A 23,476-nucleotide genomic window follows, 5' to 3' on the forward strand; every position below is an offset into this window, starting at 1 on the left:
ATTTTTCTGCTCTGCATGGTTCAATAGCCAACATGATTAATCAGGGAAGCGAACATTCCATCAGAATAAAGTATTCCCTAAGTCATTTGATCCCTAAGGACCAGTGCTTTAAGGGACACAGATTCCAAGATGATTCCTTTTTTTCCCTTTTTTTATTTTGGTAGCTAATATCTTTGAAATCCTCAGACTGTCATCTAGAATCAAGAGGCCTAAAAGAAAGGAAAGATCAGCATCTAGGGCAGATGGAGGTCTTTCCTCAGATAAATTTGCTCAGGTAGGACTTTGTGGCTGCGTTAATACGGGGTAGCTCGGCCCTTGCTAGAAGGGTCAAAAGAAGTAAATGGATTGTCACACCCCCACTATTTAGAGCCAGAATAGGGAGAGGCTGCTGATCTGGAGGGGAAAGATCAATCTAGGGAAGGGTGAAAGGAGAATGTCTCCTGAAGAGCAAAGGAGCCCGGGCTTTGGGTTTCTGGGACTGAGTCTGGGATTGTCATTCTGCCCGGACATTTCCTCCATCTCCCTCACTAGTGTCTCTGTCTTGAAGCGCAAGACCGAAACAAAATGCCTAATGAAGCATGGAACAAGGGGGGAGGGGGGAGTGTTTGCAAATGTCTTAGAAAGAGGGGCTGGGGCAAGAGGAGAAGAGAGAAGTCAGAATACAGCTTCACACATTTTCACAAAACCATTTGGAAACAGAGATGGAGACGCAAATTCAGGGACCCGCCAAAGGCCCAAGAAGGTTTTGTGGAGGCGGGCGTGTGTCGAAGAAGTGTACCTGCCGCTCACTTTCAGCGTTTTCTTCTTTGTCCAAGCCCTTGTGTGATGGCCGGTCAGGAAGGTCATGGGGAGGCTCAGTCAAGCTCTGAGTCGCCGGGGAATGAGCTGATCCTCTCTTAACTTCCTTGGCTTAGAGTCGCCCGTTGCCCACCTCACTGAGGTTAGTGAGGCCGCGTGGCACAGCGCTCGAGCGAGGCACTCACAGCTACTGCCGCTGGCCTGCCACCCTCACATCAGCCACCCCAAATCCCGCAGGTGCGCACCAGGTTAGCCGCGACCCGCCCAGGTTCAGCTGCCCCAAAGCAGCCGAGCTCGTTTGGGGTCACCTGACCCCCCCCCCCCAAACCCCAGCCAAAGGGGCGAATCCCTTGTCCTCCTGAGATGAACGCTGGGCACCAAGGCAGGCTCTGAGACGTTTTCGGAATCGCTCTTGTCCCGCCTCCGGAGCTCCCAGCAACAACCGCTAAAATAAAGGTGCCATGCCAGAAAGTGGGGGAGGGGGCGAGAAGAATGAAAATACTAGAAGAACGATCTCATTCTCCAGGAAAAAGTAATGAGGGGAATCAAACAGTATGGACTTACTCGGAAATGCAAACCAAGCTCCAATCTCTCCCAGGGCGCATACAAACGAACTAAAGACAAATCAGCCAACGCGCTAGGCAGCTTCCCAGAAAGGGCCTCATGAATGAGAATGGGTTGCTAGGTTTCCTCCCTCCCTCTTGACAATCGCTTCCCACAAAACTTCCACCAAGGAAAGAAAACATGGGGGATCTGGCGACTGCAGAGCGGTGGAACCGCGCCAAGACGTCTTCAGGACCCTGGAGAGCGGTCGCTGTACCCTGGAGACCGCGCCACGCCACGCCACGCGCGCCTCTACCCTCGCGCGAGCCCAGCCTTCCTGTTACTTTTATTCCCTGCTTCCCTCCTCCACCTCCATTTTTCTTGGCAAGGGCCACTCCAGCTTTTCACAATCAGATTAAAGTGCCTTTTTGTTTTGCTTGAGGAGGCTGTTTGGATTGGCTGAGCTAGATTCCGGTTTGAAACTTCACTAAATGTTAGTGGACCAAGAAGTCCTGAGCTTTTCAAAAATGAGAGCCTAGATAAGGCAGGCGACCTTAAAAACCCGCCGAGTTCAATCCCTTTGCTTTATAAATGAACCAGATAGTCTCAAAGAGTAAAGAGTCTTTCCCAAGGTGAGCCTTGGTCAAGTTGGTTGCTAGTCTGAGCCCAGGACCCTGGACTTCTAACTTCTAAATTAACGCTTCCCTCTACTTTCCAAGGGGAAAAAAAAGTAAGGATCTTATCTTCACCCTGGCCGCTTAGGTCTCCTGAGCAACAAGTGGAAGGTGGGAAGGCCTGTGTTCCGGAGAATAAGATGGACACACGAAGTGTGTGAAGAGCACCTGCTGCGTGTACACCTAAGGGACCCAACACAGGTCTGGTCTGCCATCCCACCGACCCCACCCAGCACAACCAAAGTCAGTTCAGCCAGGCCCTTTCTCCCTCCAGCACGAGATGGGTCTGGAATCCCAGACACCTCTCCCAATGGAAATTGGTAGCCAGTTCCATCTCTGTACCTCTGGAGGGTAGAGTTCTCCATGGTAAAGGACAGAGAAAGAGAGGGGATGAGAGATAGAAGAGCAAGAGTTGCAAAAGTGAACTAGGAGATTTTCACCCAAGTTCTAAAGAATCAAGAGATGTGCACACAGACCCTTCTATACACAGCGTTTCACATTTACCGAACCTTCTGAGAATGTTAATGATGCAGTAGATCTGGTAGAGTCCACGATTCTGCATTTTTAACGATTCTGCATTTTTAACAAGTCCTTGTTAGCGAAGCTGCTCCTCCCAGGACCACACTTTGAATAGTGCAGAGTTAGAAAGAGGGGAGGAGGGAGAGAGGGAAGTGAAGAAAGAGGGAAGAAAGTGGGGAAAGGAAAGTAAGGGGAAAGACCTTTCCTTTTGCTCTCGCCAACCTTCTCTAGCATCCCCAAAGTAATCCTATATAATAAAGAGCTAATATACTAATTAGACCGAACAGCCGAGCGACCTACCAGACGTCCTTCCAGACGAAGCTGGGATTGCGAGGGCCAAGCCCCTTGCACGAATTTCGTGCATTGGGCCTCTAATGCTGTAATAAATGGCACCCAGTGCATGTTTTCTCCAGTCTGTATTTGGCTGGGCCCATCAGTAACGGTGCGCTGGGTTTGTTTCCTTCCCCCACCTCTCGCCCTTCCCTTCTCCGGCCCTGCACTGGTCCCAGATTCATCCGCTGCCCCGAAGCTGCTCAGCCTCCTTTCTAGCACGCTTTCCAACCTCGTGCGGCTCTTCTCTCGTCTGCTCGGGAGACCCCCTCCTGAGGCTCTCCAGCGGCGCCCGGACTTCTCTCTCCTGCTTCCCTCCCTGCCAGCCGCTGGACTCGCGCGCGGGCGCAAAGAGCGGCGGGGCCGCCTCTTGCTCCTGCTCGGGGCGGCTCTGACACTGCCTGGCCGACCCTCAGGGGGACGCTCGCCCCGGGAAGAGGATGCCAGCGCTGGGCAGCGCTCGTCCATGCCCGTGAGTACCGCTGACTCCACCGTGCCCAACCCTGGCCTCCTCCCCAGCTCCTTCCTAACCCCCACTGAGCCACTCCACGCGGGTCCAACAGGGACTCTGGCCAGGCCAGCAAGCAGAGACAGGCTGAGCACGTTCCAGGAGAAGTCGCGGGTGAGTCGCCTGACACCCCTCCCTTCAGGAAACCCTCGGAGCTACTTTTTTCCTGGGCCATTTACTTCCAGGGTCCTTGGAAGCCGGAGGAAGCCCTGATCCTTCCTGAGGCTGCTTCTCAAACTCTGGTTCTCGGCGCGCCGCTTTCCTCCCCCTCCTCCCAGCCTCCCTCAAAGGGGCCTCCGCCCCCTTCTTGCAAGCCCACTCCCCTGCCCTCCGGCTGCTGCGGGCTGGAGAGGCCAGGGAGGAAATGACGTGATGTTATTTTTGTGTCAGGTCAGCTTCCAGCTTCAGTTTAGCCCTTGGAGCTCGGGCGCACGGCCCCGGCAGCCCAACTGCATCTCGCTCCCGAGGGCAACCTGGGGACTATAGGGACGCTCGGCGATCCGTGCCCGCAGAGCTGGCCACAAGGTTCCTCCTCCGCTCTCGGGCCCCCACCCCTCTTTTATCCGGGATTCTCGAGTCCCCTGGGAACGGAGGGAGGCTGCGGAGGGTCTTGGCAGGATCCGGAGCCGGGAGATAGCCCTTCCTGCCGTCGTCCCCCCTCTCCCCCCCCCCCCCGCCCCCAATAGGTGGAGCCTCTGGCTCCCGCTAGCCGAGAGTTGGGCGAGGAGCCCCCTTCCCAGGACGGGTGGGACAGCTAGAGACGGAGGTTGCACCGAGGTGGAGAGCTCCAAGGAGCACCCTGGGAAAGGGAGAAGGTAGGAGGCTGCCCTCCAGAGGCGGGGCAATCCACGGCAAGATTTTTCCAGGGGCTGAGCAATCCCTCCTTGTGCGGCGCATCCCCGACACACGCACCTCTCTCCGCCCTCTTCATTCACAAGGTTGGAGCACGCATTCCCGCACGCTGGGGTCTCGCGGGGCCGCTGCGCGACGAAGCGTAGGGATCACAGAGGGGGGCTCTGCTAATACCCTCGGCCCTCGCCTTGCTTCGCACCCACACTCTCATCACTTCCCAATACCGGGCTAATGGACGGAGGCTACGGTCCGGGCGTGGATTGGGTCCCGCGTGGGGCCTGGGGCGACCCCTCGCCAGCCCACCGCAGCGGAGCGAGCGGCCGCCAGAGGGAGGTGGTGAGACCTGGGATTACCCGCTGGGGAAGGAGGCAGAGCCGAGAGAGGGAGAGGGAGGGAGAAGTGGGCGAGAGGAAAGACCCAGAGCCAGAGGAAGAGGAAAGCCGGAGAGAGCAGTCGCGAACGTGGAAAGGACATCGTTTGGTATTATTTAAATAAGAGTAATAGTAGTAGTAAGAATACGCCCGGCCGACCGAGGCGAGCCTGCCGGAGCTTCCCCTCGGGCTCTCCAGGCGGAAGGTGGAATCGTGAGTACCCAGCCTCCTAAACCTCCCGTCTACCTCTCGGGCTCGCCCTAAGACCTCGGGCCGGGAAGTGGCCCTGGCCAAGCCGGGCGCGCGGACCAACACCTGGAGCGCTCAGCCCCGCCACGTGGCGCGAGCGGGTGCGGGTCGGTCGCCTACTCCGCGGGTACAGCAGGGCTCAATAGTCAGCGCGTCTTGGGGAGGTGTGTGGCTTTAGGGTGTGCCGGTGTCTCGATGCGGGGAAGTCTAGCCACCAGAATCAAGTTCCATCGGGTCTGCCTGGGCGTAGGCAGTTTTCAGCCTCTGATGGCCCGGGGTCAGTGAGTGGGTGCGGGGCGCGGCGCCTAGCCCTTGAGGCCTAAATGCATATGGGCACCCGCAGTGTCTTTGGGAAACTCCAGGCGGGTGGAAACGTGGGCGTTCTCCCCGGACAGCGAGGACTGGGAAGGGGCCGGGAGCCGGAGGCGGGCTGGTTGAGCGCAGGTGGAAGGGAAGAGGAGACACTCCCTGAATCGCAGAACCTCCCTTTAGGGGAAGCGCAACGCAGGCGCGGGCCCCGAGGAGCAGGGCCAGGAAAGGGCCCCCGCACACGGACCCCGGTGGGTGTGACTCGGTGTCCGCACTGACGCTCTTGAACCCGCGCCTCGGCGTTTTAGGAGCGGGTGTCGCGGGTGTATTTCTTGAACAAACTCGGGTAACTGACTCTCTCCCGCACGCTTGGAGTTGCTCTTAGGAAGTTGGAACGAATCTGGGCGTCCAGGCTTGGAGACTGGAAGGGGTGGTGGAGGAGAGAGGGACCTAAGGAAAGGTGGCGCTCAGGGAGGAAGGTGGGCTTCTGGGGGTCGGTGTGCGCCGTGACTTCCCTGCCACTATTGCAGGGGGAGGGGCCTGGGAAGAGGCGGTGCGGCCGGCGGGGTGGGCGTTTGCAGGGGGAGGTCTGGGTGCCCGCCGTCCCCCCGTGTTTGGGGGAGTGGGCGGGGGAAGGGCCTCGGGGGAGGCGGCGCGCGGGTCAGGAGGAGAGCCCAGGCGAGTAGCCAGGGCCCGGGAGCTACCCCAGCGGCGGGCGGGGCGCGGAGGAGAGGAATGCCCGCAGCTAGGAGAGGAGGCGTTGCCTGGGATCCCCGGGGTGCTGCTGCCGCAGCCGCGCCACCTGCGACCCACTGGGTGGAGGAGTGACCGCCAATACCGTTTCTATCCGGGAGAAAGAGAGCGCCTCCTCACATCCCTTGCTTCTCAGCATCGGGCGGAGGCCTATTGCTCTGTGTCCACCCCCACCGCGGCTGGTGCGTCGGGTGGGAGGGACTCCTCTCGGCCACTGAGTAGCAGAAGCAGCCACTTGGCCACCTGGGACTTGGCACTGCCGGGCGAGTGTGGCAAGCAGGGAGCTTCTGCGCCGTTTTCCAGTCGCCGTCCTGTGGTCAGCCCTCCTCCTGGGGGCACAGTCGTATATGGGGCCTTCATTTCACTTCTAGGGGTTCCAGATTGTGGAATTAACTAAACAACCGTCCGCGTTCACAAAACAGCCTGAATCCCTCCCAGGACTTGGTAAGGACGCGTGGAATAAAATGACTCTGTAAAGTCTTACTTTTTGCTCATAGCCTAATTTTATACGTGGCTTCATCCTGTTTCTCTTCTGTTCATTAAGTGGCATCTTTGGTGTCACATATCAGCAACTCATATGAGAGGCAATCCTGCCTAATGGGTAGGAGTCCTGGGCTGTGTGATTGGTTTCAAATTCCAGCCTCGCTGTGTGACCTTAGGCAAGTCACTTAACCTCCAGGGGCCTTGGTTTTGTCATCAGCAAACTGGGGATAATAAAAGTACCTACCTCATAGGGTAGCTGACAGAATTCAGTAAATTAATATAGTAGAATTCTGGTATATATCAAACACAAGCTTTTATTACTGTTATTATGTTGATGCTAAATTAACCAAGTAAACTTCAAGATGTAAAACAGATAAGGGGAAAATGCATACAATGAAGTGGATGTCCATCATGAAAATTACTAGAAAAAACAGTATTTTCTATGTCAGTATCTAAATTTAAAAACAATGCATTTCTACATCTTCCGGGCCCTTTTCTTTTAAATAGTTATGAAATATTTACCTGCAAGATTTTAAACATCATTTTAAGAAAATTATCTCTAACCTTGAATATATTTCACTTTGTAAAAACAGATATGCATAAAAAATACACATTAGGACATGGTCTATATAAAAACCCAACATCTACATGAAAATATTGTAACTTCAGAGCTAGAAATGCTGACATCTCTAAGATCATTTCAAACATTTTAGCCCAAATGCCCTTGATATCAAGAATACTGCCTGGCCTGCATGGCTCAGAGGTTGAGCATAGACCTATTAACCAAGGAGGTCATGGTTCCGTCCCAGGTCAGGGCACATTCCTGGGTTGCAGGCTGGATCCTCAATGTGAGGCAGCCAATCAATGATTCACTCTCATCATTAATGTTTCCATCTCTCTTTCCCTCTCCCTTCCTCTCTGAAATCAATAAAACTCTATGTTTAAATAAAAGAATACCGAATGATAAAAGTCAGGTTACTAATTTCACCTCCTCCACTTTACACATGAGGAAACATTCAGACAGGTCAAGGGCCCAGGCCAGAGATTTCCAGCTAAGTGGAGGCTGAAACAGCATTAGAATTAGGTCTTCTGAGTCACTCCCCAGGGCTCTTCGGCACCACACTGATGATTTCCTACAAACTGATGAACTTTTAGCAAATAGGAAATCAGAGGTATTATATACGGGAAATATACAAATGTGTTATCTCCAACGTAAGTGAGACCAGGCAGTGATGTGGCTGCTGTTGTCCCACAGCTTCCTCATGGTCCCTCACAGCAGATGTGACCACATGACTTGCCTAAGGTAAGCTAAGGTCATAGATCAGGCTAGAGGCAGAGCCAGCATTAGAATTTAAGGTCTCACTGGAATATACATTTGGTTGCATATTCTCTTAATCCCTTGTAACAGTTTTACATTTGAAAAATCATTTTTGAGCTTTTCTTAAAATTTTAAAATCTCCTTCCTACCGGCTTAGAAGGTCTTTCCTGTAAAAAGAGCTTTTGAGGAAGGGCCTTCAAAAATTATAGAGAAGGATATTTTATTATTCCAGATTTTGTGGACAAGCAAGAGTGACGTGAAAAAGACTTTCTTATTTTAGAGCAACAACCTGGTTACTGGTTTCATTCCAGGCACTTGAATAGCAGTTTCTGTAATCCTAGTGTTCTTTCATTCCTGCATGTGGCAGTGGCATTCACCTAACACAGACAGATGCAGTGGCTTAAAGGTCCAAGCCCTCACATGAGCAGTTCAGGAATTCCATGGCAGAGCCTTTCAAGTGAGTATGTGGTTTTGCAAAGTTATTTATAGGAATGGTGTCTTCCAGAAAAGGCATTTCTAAGAACTGTGCCTGCATCCTTGAAGCAGGAAACCTTGATTTTTCTTTAGTGCATAAACTGGATGTCTTATCCTTGACTTTGTATCTCTGTATACCCACCACATGTTCCTAGACAGAAATGCAGGGCATTAAACGGGGAGTGATTTTCTAGCATGCTCCCAAGCCAGTTCAGCAGAATTGAGTTTTGAAATTATGTGTGTTAAGTCGGGTCCCAAAATGATTATAATGTGAATCACTGTCCAGTTGGGAATATTGTGGATTGGTTTTCAGTGCACTACCAGGTGACTCACAATGTGAGCTTCTTTTCAAATACATACAGTGTCCGTCAGCAACTAATAGGGTTGACTCTGAGTCAGAGCTTAGCATTTAGTACAATAAGTGTGAGTCACTGACTACCCGGCACTATCTGAGATGGTTCCGGAATGTTACCTTGAGCAGCTCAAGAGTTTGGACAACACTGCATGGGGTGAGTCAGTTCATAGTATGATTGAGTAGGCTTTTGCAGCAGCCATTTACAATAAAGTTGGATGTGACTGAGTGCCGAAGATAATATTACATGATTATGCATGCATAGGAGAACTTACCTTGTTTCTAATCCAGTTGATTCGATTCTAGCTGTTTGCATTGGGAAATCATTTGTGAAATATGAGTAATATGCTCTGTTGCCCAGCTGTGATATTTTACTTGACTTATCTCAATGCTTATTAAAGCCAGTTAAACTTTCTGGTTTTGGACTGCTCATTATCTACTTAATATTTAATTGTACTCTGAATTTTAAAATCCTTTTTAAGTACTTCAGTATTTTAATGTTTGACAACGACATCTCATGCAAAGTTACCCAGCAGTTCGACTTCACAAGGTCCTGAGTTGAACAGCATACAGCTAGTGAACTAGAGGAGAATACCTCGTTCTCTGGTTTGTCTCCATTTGTGCCTCTGTCACCTCTGACACTAAATGAACAGTATTTGCTCAAGAGCTTGTAGTTTGTACTGCTGTTCTAAGGCTACAACACCCAGCACTTCTAACCCTCCTAGGGCTGGATGGCTAAATCAACATAGTCTTATATAGTTGCTCCATTTATGCAAAACAATGGAAAGAATGGTGCAACCTCTGCCTCACCCCACCCTTTGTAAGACTTTCATTTCTCAGGGTGGGGCGATAATGCGATTTAAGGGAATATATTTCTTAATTTGTTGCTAATTAATGGTAAGAAGTTATTATCCTTGGAACCAAGATTAAACTACTGTTTAAAGGTACATTTTTCTCTATTTACCCTCTGATGGCCCCAAGAGAATCCCCGATGTGTGGACTTTAAATATGCCTTTTTGTGTTTCTACAACTATCCATTTCTAGTGATAACTAGATAGTAATTTATATATCTTCTGCTATAGATAAAGGCATAGTTACCTCTTTGCATTTAATGGGGGCTATCCATAAAGAGTTTTGTTCTTCCTGACAATGTAATTCCTGGAAAATTCAGATCATTGGGACTGTTTAATAAATTAGAGTATCATAAAACTGAAATGAAGTTTCTACACAAGTTTGCTAACTTTCAGTGAGGAGCTGTAGGTGTTTCTTATTCTGAATTGCTTTTGACTTTGCTTATTGGAGTTTTAACTTAGAATAAAGTGTACAGATTAATAAACTTTACATAAGTAAACCCTATGTAACCATCCTTTAGATCAGGATTTCTCAACCTCAGATTTATTGACATGTTTGGATTGACTATCTCCTTGTTGTGGGGACTGTCCTGTGCACTGTAGGACGTTTAGCAGAATCCCTATCTTCTACCCACTAGATGCCAGTAGCACCCCTCCCTAGATGTGACAACCAAAAATGTCTCCAGACTTTGCCATATGTTTCCCAAGGGTTGGTGGGGAGGGGCCACAGGATCACTCACCACTGCTCTAGAACCAGATACAGGATATGTTTAGCCCATATCCATAAGATCCCCCTCCTGCTTCCTCCCACAGGTAACTCTTCTTATAAATTCTCAAACCATATTTCAGTTGGGCCAGTTTTTGAACCTGATATGGAATTATACAGTACATATTCTTTGCATTGGGTTCTTGAGCTCAGCATTATGCTTTTGAGATTACTCACTGTTGTTGCATGTATTGTGATTTTTCAATGCTGTCCAGTGTTCCCTTGTGTGAATACACACTGCTCATTTACCCATTGCACTACCGAAGAACATTTGAGTTGTTTCCAGTGTGGGCTACTATGAATAATGCTAATATAAACAGTCTTATTCATGTCTTTTGATAAACATACGCCCTTATTTCCATTGGATTCCCAGGAGTGAAATTACTAAGTAACAAATTCAGTATATGTTTATCTTTATTAGATATAGTCAGTTTCTCAGACTGTTTTTATGCTTCTTGGAACCAAGATTAAATTTATATATATATATGTATATATATAAATATACATATTTATAAATATATAAAATCTTCATATCCTCCTCAGCATTTAGAATTGTCCATTCATTTAGTTTTGGTCATTCTCTTGTCTGTGTAAAGGTACATAATTGTGGCTTTAATTTTTATTTTATTTTTTTTATATATTTTATTGATTTTTTACAGAGAGGAAGGGAGAGAGATAGAGAGAAACATCGATGAGAGAGAAACATCAATCAGCTGTCTCCTGCACACCTCCTTCTGGGAATGTGCCCACAACCAAGGTACATGCCCTTGACTGGAATCGAACCTGGGACCCTTCAGTCCACAGTCCGACACTCTATCAACTGAGCCAAACCAGTTAGGGCTAATTTTTATTTCTAATGCTTACTAATGATGCTGAGCACCTTTTTTTTGGCCATTTGTATATCTCCTATTATAAACTGCCCCTACATTTCTTTGGCCCATTTTCCCATTGTGTTGTCTGTCTTCTTATTGATTTATAAGAGTTCTTTATACATTTGGGATATAAGTTGTTGTCCAAAATCTGTATGCATGTGTGTGTGTATATGTGTGTTGCAAATCTCAATCTGTGCCTTGACTGTACACTCTCATTCCATTATCTTCTGACTTCTATAGTTTCTATAGAATGTCATGCTTCTCTGAAAGTAACATGTCTTTTTCATCTGGCTGATTTAAAATTTTTTCCCTTTGTTTTTGGCTTGCCACAATTTGATTTAATTTTTTTCTCTTGGTTTTTGGCTTGCCACAATTTGAATATAATGTGGCTAGGTGTGGTTTTATTTTTTACCTTCTTTCTATTCACTGAGTTTCTTATGTCTGTGGATTGATATCTTTCATCATTATGGAAATTTTTCACTCAATATCTCTTCAGATATTTCTTCTTACCTGTTTTCTCTCTTTTTTAAATATTTTTATTGATTTCACAGAGAAAGGGGAGAGGAGGAGAGAGATGAAATATCAATGATGAGAGAGAATCATTGATCAGCTGCCTCCTGTACACCCCCTACTAAGGATTGAGCAGCAACCTAGGCATATGCGCTACCTGGGAATCAAACCATGACCTTCTAGTTCCTAGGTCGATGCTCAACCACTGAGCCATGCCAGTTGGGCTGTTTTTTCTCATCGGCCTGTGGACCAAAAGGTCAAGGGATTGATTCCACTCAAGGGGGTGTACCATGGTTGCAGGCTCAATCCACCAGCCCAATGTGCTTCTTACATCGATGTTTCTCTGTCTGTCTCTCCCTTCCCCTTTCACTCTCTTTAAAAATCAATGGGAAAAAGTATCCTTGGGTGAGGATTAATGAGAGAGAGAGAGAGAGAGAGAAAGACAGAGAGCAATTATCAAATAGATATAATTCCCTATAGATAGTCCAAAATGTAAAACCATTAAACATGTCAATTCTTTTAAAAAATTAATTTTAGGTCTGTTTGTTCAACATATCTAGCTATTTAATCTAGCTATTTAATACTTCATGCCGAGGGGGATGGGGTCTTAAAATGTAGTAGATATTTTGGCACAAACTGTAGAAAACCCAAACCTTGAGGAACAAAAATTCTCTCACACACACCCTAGGAACAAGCAGACAAAAACATCCCATCAGCTTAGCCCCCAGAGGCCTGTCTTGGGAACACTAAAGCAGTGCGGAAGCAAGGTGATGCACTGGAGTTTTTATTAGTCCATTTTAATTAGCAGCAGCCCTGCTGGGAAAAGGACTGCAGAGACATTCCCCCTGATGGGCATCCAAAAATAACCCAAATCTGTCTAGTCATGGCCTGTGCACAGCTGTGGTGTTAAGAGCAAAGGTGGTGGATGGATCCCAGCCTGGGCAGATTCAAGTCTGTTGGGGGGCATACTTTGAGACATTGGCACATCACACAACCTCTGATGTAGATAAAATGGAATCTTGAAATCTACTCCACAGAATAATTTCACAAGTTAAATCTGAGTAAGGTGTGAGTACTACTACGTCTGCCCATGTAGACAAAGGGGAGACTGAGCATTAGTTGAAAAGCTGGAGAAAGAAGGCTCTGGTAAAAAGTAAATGTTAAGGGGGGAAAAAAATGTAAATGTTATTCTGGTGTCATGGATTGCCACTGAAGGCCACAGTGGACTAACAGAATCTGGGTTCTATTTTAAATCATTAACTATTTTAGTTTGTGGGACATATGGTCTCTATTGCAACTGCTCAAGGCTGCCACTATAGTGGAAAATCGGTGGGGGGTAGAGCAGAAGGGGATGGATTGGGGGCTTATTGTAGCAGCCCAGGCAAGGTGTCAAACTGAGCTGGAGGGCAGTGGAATTGGAGAGAAGTAGGCAGGCACGACCATGTCCACTCTGGAGATCTGGCAAGCTTGCTAATGAGTAAGATGCAGAGACAGGAATCAGAGTGACTCCGAGGATGTGGGCACTGAGTATAGACTTGGAGATGACTGGAGAAGAAACAAAAGGGGAAGGAGAGGAGACTAGATCTAGAGTCTATTTTAGACCCTAAGGTCTGAGATGTCCACGAGAGCTCCAGTTGTGGCAGCAAGTAGGTAATCGGACTGATGTGTTTTAAAACGAAGGGCTTGGCCTGGGCTAGAGGCAGAGATGTGAATTTGTTAGGTTATGTATTTCTGAGATGTAGTTTGCTACATGGTGGTATACTAAATATTCATAAGGTGTGGTGGGAAATTATTTAGTATAATCAATGGGATATTACTGCCACCCTAAAAGGTGCACTTCCTTTACTAAAACTGTAAATAATCTACTAAAATGTTCTATGTATTTATTACAGACATCAGCAAACTAAGGCACATGAGCCAAATCCAGACCACGGCCTGTTTTTATATGGCCTGAGCACTAAGAATAGTTTTCACATTTTTAAACATTTTTATTTATTTATTTTATTTATAGAGACAGGGATTTATTTTGAGGAATTGGCTCACACAATTGTGGAAACTTGGCAAGTCCAAAATCTTGATGAGGTAGGCAAGCAGGCTGGGGATGTAGGGAAGAGCTGCAGTTTGAATCCAAAGGCAGGCAGTCTGATGGCAGGATTCATCATTCTTGCCTGGAGTGTGTGTGTGTGTGTGTGTGTGTGTGTGTGTGTATGTGTGTGTGTGTGTGTGTAGGGGAAGTGGGGTGCATTAGTAACTCAGGAACAGCCAAAGGAAGCCATACATGGGGCAAGGTCTGGGGGAGGGGCAAGGAGCTCCCATGCCATCTCTGGGGGCTCCATCCTCCCAGCACCTGGATATGTTCACCAACACAGAAGCTCAAGTTTTATATTTTTAAATTGTTGGGTGGGAAGTTTTAAAAGGAATAATATTTCATGATGCAGGATCATTTACAAAACTAAAATTTCAGTGTCCATTAAGTTTCAGTGGAACCCAGCCACACTCACTCATTCTCATGATGTCTTGTGACTGCTTTTGCACTAATAGAGGCAGAGTTGAGTAGTTGCAATAGAGACCATATGGCCTGCAATGGCTACTTACTCTCTAGTCTTTTACAGAAAATCTTTTCCTACCTTTAAACTAGAACCTAAATGTAAGTGTGGAGTTTTACTAGGTTCTTATAGGGAGCAATCTATATGAAAGTAAGTATAAAGTTCAACCAATAACCGTGTGATTTCTTAGAGAAATAGTGTACTCCCAAGAAAAAAAGACAAACCAATAATCTAATTAAAGACAATCTACTATGGAAGATAAAATCCAAGTATCTAATTTTTTTATTTTTTTCAAATATTACTTTCTTTATTATTTTTTTAAAATATATTTTTATTGATTTCAGAGAGGAAAGGAGAGAGGGAAGAGAGAGATAGAAACATCAATGATGAGAGGGAATCATTGATCAACTGCCCACTGCACGCCCCCTACTGGGGATCCAGCCTGCAACTCAGGCATGTGCCCTTGATTGGAATCGAACCCGAGGCCCTTCAGTCCGCAGGCTGACGCTCTATCCACTGAGCCTAAACCAGCCAGGGCTACTTCTTTTATTTAGAAAAAAAATGTTTTTACTAGTAACTTTAAAAATTTTACTCTTACCCTATCCAACCTCTACCCCAACATGCTGCATGCTGCCATGCTGTGTACAATATGGGCTTACTACTATTCTAGTCACAGAGGGTGTGTTTTTTTTTCTTTTTACTTTAATGTTTTAATTAAATCTACTAGGATGACATTGGTTAATAGGATCACATAGGTTTCAGGTGTGGATTTCTATGTTACAAGCTCTATGTATTGCACTGTGCGCCCACCATTCAAAGTCAAATCTTCCGTCACCAGTTTTAGGCTCCCTTCATCCCCCACCTCCCTACCTCCTTCCCTCTGGCAACCACCACCCTGCTGTTTATGTCCACAAATTTCAGTCTTATCTCCCACATATGAGTGAAATCATATGGTTCTTAGCTTGTTCTGCCTGATTTTGTTTAACTTAGCATAATATTCTCAAGGTTGTCTCAAATGGCAGTATTTCATCTTTTCTTAAGGCTGAGTAGTATTCCATTGTGTATATGTACCACAACTTCTTTATCCAGTCCTGTATCAAAGGGCACCTTGATTCTCTCCATGTCTTGGCCACTGTGTATGATTCTGCAATGAACATGGGGGTGCATATATCTTTGTAAAAACATGTTTTTGAGTTTTTTGGGTTCTTATAGGAGCAATATACCCAGGAGAGGAATTGCTGGGTCATATGGTAGCTCTATTTACAGTTTTTTTGAGGAATCTGTTTGCCATACCAACTATCTAATTTAAGGTTCCTTTTGTTTTCTACCATTTCAACATCCAGTTTTTCATACTAACAGGCGAATGTAATGACAGTCTACAAACCCCCAAAATGCTAATGAAGAAGGGCCAGAAGGAAATCATATGCACATAGGTTTTTTATGTAAGAGAGCTCAGATGCTAGAGGCTTTCAGGGATTCAGATTACAGCCTAAAAGCTTTGAATAGGATGGGAGCTTGCTATTTCATATCATTTATAACAGGATCATTATCATGGGATGAAAAATTCTAACTAATGATGGACATAAGGCAAAGTTTGTGGAGCCAATGCTATTGTCTATTAAGGGATCATGGAGAATTTTCTATGGAGAAAAGAAAGTAGAATTTGTAAAAAAAAAAAAAAAAAGAGAGAGAGAGAGAGAGATATGTAGAGGGGAAATTTGCCCAGACAGACCTCTAAGGAGTAGAGAAGGCTAGTTAGTTATTTATGAACACATTGTACATTTTTATTATCCTTAATTTGCATAAACATATGTCATGACCCATCTGTTGGAATTGGTGGAAAAGAAGTTCTTCAACCCGCGAATATCTTGTTCCCAACACTAACAGAATGGGTTAGTAGAACCCCAGTAGATTGGACCAGAGTGGAAGGGGGCTTCTGCAGCACTGGGTGAGTTTCTACTCTGATTTGTGATCAAATAAGTATGCCTTGCCCATAAGAGTTTCTGTAGTTCCAGCTAATAATTTAGAGGTAATGATAGGAAGCATCATCACAGATGTCACTCATTAGAGACAGTTAATGTAAAAATGAATGTTACATTTAAGAAACATAACCTTATGATAAGTACACTTAAAAAATATAATATCCATAGCCCTAGCTGGTGTTGCTCAGTTGTTTGGGCACTGTCCAGTGCACTGAAAGGTTGCAGGTTGAAATTCCCTGTCAGGGCACATGGCTGGTTGTGGGCTCAATCCTCAGTAGGGAGCATGCAGGAGGCAGCCCATCAATATGTGCCTCTCACATCAATGTTTCTCTCTCCCTCTCCTTCCTCTCTCTTTTAAAATCAATTTAAAAATTAAAGTATCTAATATCCTTATAATATAATATCCCTATAATAACTGCAATACCTTTGTGATGTCCAACCAAATATACAATATTCCAGCGTCATCTAATACTTAACTATATCAGTTTCCTAGGTTTGCTATAACAAAATACCACAGACTGAGTGGCTTAAACAACAAAAACTTTAATTCTCTCACAGTCTGGAAGCTAGAAGTTAAAGATCAAGGTGTCAGTAGGTTTGCTTTCTTTTGAGGCCTCTCTCCTTAGCTTACTAATAGCTGTCTTCTCACTGTGTCCTCACATGGCCTTCCTTCTGTGCATGTATATATCCCTGGTGTCTTTGTGAATCCAAATTTCCAATCAGATCGGATTATGACCCCACCCTTATGGCCTTATTTTAACTTAATCACCTGTTGAAAGATCCTATCCAGCTATGGTCACATCCCAAAGTTTGGGGGTTAGCACTTGAACATATGAATTGGGTGGGACACAATTTACTCCATCACATGAGCCATATCACATTCTTTCTTTGTAGTCTCTTTATATCACTGCTTCTCCCACTTTGCACCTTCTTTTTCATGCACTAACTTGTGAAAAGAAACAAGATGCCTTGTCCTGGGGATTGTCCTACATGCTGAATTCATTTGCTTGTTCCTCTATTCCCTAAGTTCCTGCAAATGAGCTGAGCTGTTAGATTCAATAGCTCAAATGGACTTAGGTTCAATGACTTGACCAGAGCACCTCATGGGTGGCACTGGCACTTCCTACTCTGTCCCATTAGAGGGACACCATGTCTGCATGACCAGCTCACTTTTACTTTTGCTGAGAACATTATTCTGTAAAGGCTGTTGTGAACATTGAATAGGTCACTCATTTCCAATGTGGTTGCTAGGTACAAGGTATGTTTGAGCACATGCTGCAAAGGTCACAGGTGTTCTTATACCCGAGCCTCTGCATGCCAAAAGATGTTCACAGTATCCACTCCAGGCCAGCCCTTGGAGCCCCAGCCCTCTTTATGGCTGGAATGCCTCCTGACATACCCCTCCCCTTGCACCACCTGGTGCCTCCTGCCTCCCTCTAGCTGCAACTTCCTTGACTGACCTGAAGAGCAGTGATGGTGGTGGTGGTGGTGGTGGTGGTGATGGTGATATTGCATTGTTAATTTGGAGAATTGTTCTAGGTTGAGGAAACTGCCTAAATGCATCTGAGGATATCAGATGTTCCCAGACTCTTATCTTAGTATTGAAGCATATTCAGAGTTTACCTAGAAATGTGGTGGTGATTAGGGGAGCACAGCAGGGGCTATATCCTTTCCTCCCTTGGGTGGATAAGTTCCCTGGGTCACTTCAGAATCAAAGAGGAAACTGATTTAATTTTTAATGCTCTATTGCTTCCAACCTTACTTCCGGCACTTTCATAAAAGTGTGGATTTGTAGAGGATTTAAATTAACTCCAAATTTCAGTTCACACTCTTAGGGACGCTGTGAAGCATGCATAATAATGCATGATCTAGGCTCTAGATTTATGTAGGTTTCAAAACTCAGCGTTCCTTCCAGAATGTTATCCTTTTTCTAGGGATCTGAGGCAGAGCGATGATATAGAGACTTCCTCCATGACTCCAGGCCCTGGAGAAAAGACAGGGGATAGCATGAAAGACATCCTGGCAGATAGTCTTCCCATGGTTTGCCATGAGGTGGCAGTGGGAGGAATTGGGGGTAACTTCAGGCTTTCTTAGATAGCTGGATGGATAGTAACGCTGCTTCCCAAAATAGAAAAAGGGAGTGAACGGGTAGGCTTCTTCAGGGAAATGGTAGTTCAATTTAGGGATGAACTTTTCCACGTTGCAAATATTTTGTCCTGGTTTCCCCTCCCTCCCCCCTCCCCCCTATAATTTATAATGATTGCTCAGAAATTCTTGCTAGAGAGCCTATTCCTAGCTGTGAAACAGAAAAAAGCTGGCAGGGCGCCTCGTGCAAACCGTTAATGACTGCCTGACACATTTTTATGTGGAGATTCACTGAAGCAGCACCACAGACAAGATTTTAGTACTTTCCGAGGTGCCTCTGGGCTCAGTTGTCCTTGGGAATTCACAGATCTGCCATAACCCTGAGAAATTCCCATGGTCTTCTGGCCTAAGGAAATCCCCTGATAAAGATTTCCAGCAGTAGTTGCAAAATGCTCCCGAGTGTTGATTGGTATTAAGAAAGAACAAGTCAAAACATGCATAACTTATTAATTTCCTTCAGGTCAGACTCTTTCCTTCTAATGTTTCCCAAAGGCACTTGTAAAAAATTATTGGGGGGAAAAAACAGGACAAAAATGTTTGCAACGTGGAAAAATTCATGTCTAAAGTCAAGCTATCATTTCCCTGAAAAAGCCTAGCCATTCACTCCCTTTTGCTATTTTGCAATATGTTCATTCAGTAACAGCAGAAGAGAACAGAAAGACATTACTATGATAGTCTTAAAATCTTTGGTAGCTTACGTTACAAACTTGGCGGCAGCTATATAAACAAAAGAGTAAAGATTTCCGCTCCAAGTCCCTGTAAGACAGATGGTAACATACTTAAGTCGTTTTTAAAGGGTAAAGGCGTGTGTGAGCATCCATCTGGAAGTAATTTTAATTCTAAAAAGCCCATTGTTATCATTAAACTTTCAGTTGACTTCCCCTACTAGAACAATGAACTAGCTTTTTCTTAAAATAGCCTCCAAATTATTCAGACAATAAAACCCCCAAACAGAAGTTTTTGAAAACTCAGAATTTTGCCCAGAGCCTCTTTGGAGGTTGTGGGGCTTGGCCCTGCCCCCTCTGTGTCCTCAATGAAGTGAAACCAGGTGGGTCTGTGTCCCACTGCAATGCTGCAGAAGTTGTGAGAATGTGATGTCCAGAGGAGCCCAAAGCTTGTCCCCTGAGGCATCAAAGGGGGCCTGTCTCCCAGCTGTGAGTTAGGCAAATGTCTCTGCCTCCACCTTTGGCCAAGTGAGCTGCACCAGCTCAAGGGTCCAAACTGCTCAGAGGCTGGGCTCTTTGGACAGGTGTTGTGGACAGGTGTTGTGGACAGGTGTTGTGGACAGGTGTTGTGGACAGGTGTTGTGGACAGGTGTTGTGAGCGTTGTTCTGGGTGTGGGTGAAGGGTCAGTAAACACTCTTGACAGGCCCTCTTGCTGTCCTGGAACTTACATCTCAGTATAATTAAAAGAGCTAATTCAGCGGAGTCACCCCTGATTTGGCAGGTACTAAAACAGATGACATTTGTCATACATAAATCTATAAATTCAATGTGTCCTAATCAAAATCCCAACGTAGTATTTTTTGGACCTTGACAAACTGATTCCAAAATTCAAATGGAAGAAAAACTAGACAAGGACAGCCAAAACCAATTTTTTTTCTAATTCACAAAAGGAACTCTACTTACCTAATATAAAAATATATAATCAAACTATAATAATTAAAACAAAGTCCAATAGCATATTAGAATAGGTAATACGAGGAAGAAATAAACCCAGTGCTGGACTAGAGAAACAAACCCAGTCCGGCCAGCATGGCTCAGTGGATGAGCGTTAACCTATGAACCAGGAGGTCACAGTTCAATTGGGTAACTTCTTCAAGGTTTCGCAGCTAGTGAAGATTGGAATATATCAGTGGGCCTCAGGACCAGGCGGCTTCCCCAGGACTTCCATCCTCCACCATGTTTATTTAAATTGTTATTATAGTTGACATACAACATTATATTAGTTTCAGGTATACAACATAGTAATTTGAAGTTTATATAGCATACAAAGTCATCATCATGTTATCTAGTAACCTTCTGTCACCACCATACAAAGTTATTACAATATCCCCACTAGCATGGCTCAGTGGTTGAGTGTCCACCTATGAACCAGGAGGTCATGGTTTGATTCCCCGTCATAGCACATGCCTAGGTTGTGGGCTCGATCCCCAGTAGGGGGCATGCAGGAGGCAGCCAATCAATGATTCTCTCTTCATCGTTGATTCTATCTCTCTCTCACTCCCCCTTCCACTCTGAAATCAATAAAAATATATTTTTTAAAACCCACAAAGTTATTACAATGCTAGAAGCCTGGTGCATGAAATTCTTGCACTCCAGGGGGGTCCCTCAGCCTGGCCTGCACCCTCTCGCAGTCTGGGAGCCCTTGGGGGACGTCCGACTGCCAGCTTAGGCTGTCAGACGTCCTTAGCCCTGCAGTGGAGGTGGGAGAGGCTCCTGCCACTGCCGCTGCACTCACCAGCCATGAGCCTGGCTTCTGGCTGAGCTGCGCTCCCCCTGTGAGAGAGCACACTGACCACCAGGGAGCAGCTTCTGCATTGAGCATCTGCCCCCCTGGTGGTCAATGCACCTCATAGTGACCAGTTGTTCCGCCGTTCGGTCTATTTGCATATAAGCCTTTTATTATATAGGATTATTGATTATATTCCCTGGGCTGTACTTTACATCTGTGACTTACTTACTTTATTTATTTATTTATTTATTTACTCATTTATTTTATAACTCAGTGCAGCCACCCCCGCCGTGCTCCTCTCCTAAGGGTTGCTCTGCCTGCTGTGTTACTGTGCCTGACATTTTTTTTTTTTTTAATATATTTTATTGATTTTTTTTTACAGAGAGGAAGGGAGAGAGATAGAGAGTTAGAAACATCGATGAGAGAGAAACATCGATCAGCTGCCTCCTGCACATCTCCCACTGGGGATATGCCCGCAACCCAGGTACATGCCCTTGACCGGAATCGAACCTGGGACCTTTCAGTCCGCAGGCCGACGCTCTATCCACTGAGCCAAACCGGTTTCGGCTGCCTGACATTTTGGGTGTGGCTTCTTCCCATACCTATGCTCTGGCCTCATGGGCAACTGTAATTCAACTGCTCTCCATCGGTTCAACCCAAAGGGAATTCTGCAGCTGGGACATGACCTTATTGTCACTTTACTGCATGTCTTCAATGTCTATGATGCCAGTGTCTCCTTTACTCAATTGTGGGTGCCTTGGTGCACGGACCTTCCATTCATGATTTTATTCCTAAAATATATTACAGTGCATGGCAGATGCTAGGCATTAAATGAACCTTTGGTAAATTAATTCTAAGCACCATATTTTACCAGATTTAGTGGAAATGACCTGGATATCGTCACATTGCATTTTCTCAATGATCCAAACAACTGAATCACCAAGCTTAAGTTGTGGTCACTCTGCCCACCCAAACCAATTTTCCTTTCATTGTTGCAGCTGATGGGCTCAGAACGGAGGGAGATGCAGAAGCGACAGATGTCTGCAGCCCAGGAGACATCAGACTCCCTCCTGGGCCAGCACGGAGTGGGGAACCGAGGATCCAACGCTTGCTGCTTCTGCTGGTGCTGCTGTTGTAGCTGTTCATGGTGAGGTTTGGGGCTTTGTCGTTAATGTGCTCCTGGTTGAGAAATGCTGCCTCTTGTGCCAGCTTGTGATTAATTCAACAGTGTTTTTTAAACCACTACCATATGTCTGACACCGATTTGGGTTCTGTGAAGGTCAACAACAAAAACAAGGAGGCTGCATCCTAGCTCTTGAGGGACCTATATTCAAATTCCTGAAATCAGGCTGATGTTGTTAAAACACTAAAGAAGAACCTAAGGAAGTTGATGATTGAATATTAATATTTGGGCAGAAACTAAGATGGATCTTAAAGGTTAGGACTATGAAGTACAAACAGCCTAGATTTTACAAAGAGGCTGCTTTTACCTTATTAATTTTTTTTTTTTAATAAAGTGTCAAAATATAGGCTAACTTACTGGTAAAAGAAAAAAAAAAACAATCATTGCTTAAAAAGATAGATATACAATTTGAAAATAAAACACCTTTGACCGTTTCAGTAAATCAGTTAAAAGTCAAGAGAAATGTATATGACTTATACCTAGAAATCATAGGAACATTAGATTGCATTTCTAAAATATTGGATAAGAAAAGTGCTTAGGGCCAGCTAACTGTATACATAACTTTAGGCAGTTCAATGATCGCAAATTTATGTAGGCTTGACTACAAGTTGAACCAAGAGCTCACTGTCCAGTGAAGAAGAAAAATTAATATAGGGACTGATCAAGAATAGTGACCGAATTGGGGGTGGGGTGAAGATTGAAGATGAAATGTCCAGGAAAGTTAGGTCTGCTCCGCTTCACTTGGGCTAGTGTTAATTTCCATGAAGTTCCAATCTGGTGGATGAGATGCAGCAAATGACACTCCCAGGCCTGATTGAATCATGATGCTGGGTGGTGTGTCCATTCTGGACAGAGGCCTGACAGCAAGTGGGAATATGGGGAGACAGGACTGACAAGAGCTAAGCAGTCTGACATTCAAGGCAAAACTTCATCCTCAAGTAGAATCTAGAGGACCAGCAGGAAACTGGAGGAGTGGCACACATTGGCACACCCTACACACGTGACGGTCTAGGAGGTGGAGAAAATACCCACGTAGGGAGGGTTATAATGCGTTGAACAAAGAATGCAAATGAAGAATTTCAGGAGATAAATTTAAAAAATGACTAAAAGAAAAATTAGCAAATGAAATAAAACAGGAAATATAACCCACTTGTACTTCTACTAACAAGGATCAGATATATGGAAGTTAAATATATACCCTCTAGCCCTGGCCAATGTGGCTCAGTTGTTTAAAGCATCATCCCGTGCACTGGAGATTAGGTTAGATTCTCGGTCAGGGCACATACCCAGGTTGCAGGTTTGATCCCCAGTCTGGGTGCATATGGAAGGTAACCGATCAATGTTTCTCTCTCTCTCCTCCCTTCCTTTCTCTCTCTAGAATCAATGAAAAACATATCCTTGGGTGAAAAAAACACAAAACAAACTTCTAAATATAAGACCCTACCCTAGAAAAACCTCACACATGTGCAAAAGGAGAGGAGTATGTAGCATTAACCTGACCGAGAAAAATTGAAAATGTCTCTGAAGTTTATGAACAGAAGAATACATTGTGGTATAGTTAAACAATGCAATACTGCACAGCATTTAAATTCATGTGCTAAAAATAAATACATACATACATACATACATACAT

The 23,476-nt window shown here is 45.3% G+C and overlaps 2 protein-coding genes across 6 annotated transcripts in view; one reads left to right on the forward strand and one right to left on the reverse strand.

The window, feature by feature from the left end:
• Positions 1-3,363, reverse strand: part of ATP6V1H (ATPase H+ transporting V1 subunit H) — a 93,612-nt gene extending 90,249 nt beyond the window's left edge. The window contains exon 1 of the mRNA XM_081111321.1: positions 2,835-3,363. The gene's annotated coding sequence lies outside the window, so the exon portion shown is untranslated. The remainder of the gene's footprint in view (positions 1-2,834) is intronic.
• The window catches only part of RGS20 (regulator of G protein signaling 20), a gene marked incomplete at its 5' end in the record, with an annotated part of 45,278 nt that overhangs the window by 11,392 nt on the left and 10,410 nt on the right, over positions 1-23,476 (forward strand). Inside the window, 3 exons of one of the 5 annotated variants that reach the window (XM_081111330.1) lie at positions 4,457-4,808; positions 6,278-6,350; positions 21,659-21,807. In XM_081111330.1, the coding sequence (XP_080967456.1) occupies positions 21,662-21,807 (146 nt within the window). Of the gene's footprint in view, positions 1-3,018; positions 3,337-4,110; positions 4,311-4,456; positions 4,809-6,277; positions 6,351-21,658; positions 21,808-23,476 lie in introns of those variants that run through there. The other 4 variants (XM_081111331.1, XM_081111328.1, XM_081111329.1 and 1 more) reach the window with 4 other exon arrangements.

This window comes from Myotis nattereri, assembly GCF_964212035.1.
Source record: "Myotis nattereri genome assembly, chromosome: 17".
NCBI lineage: Eukaryota > Metazoa > Chordata > Mammalia > Chiroptera > Vespertilionidae > Myotis > Myotis nattereri.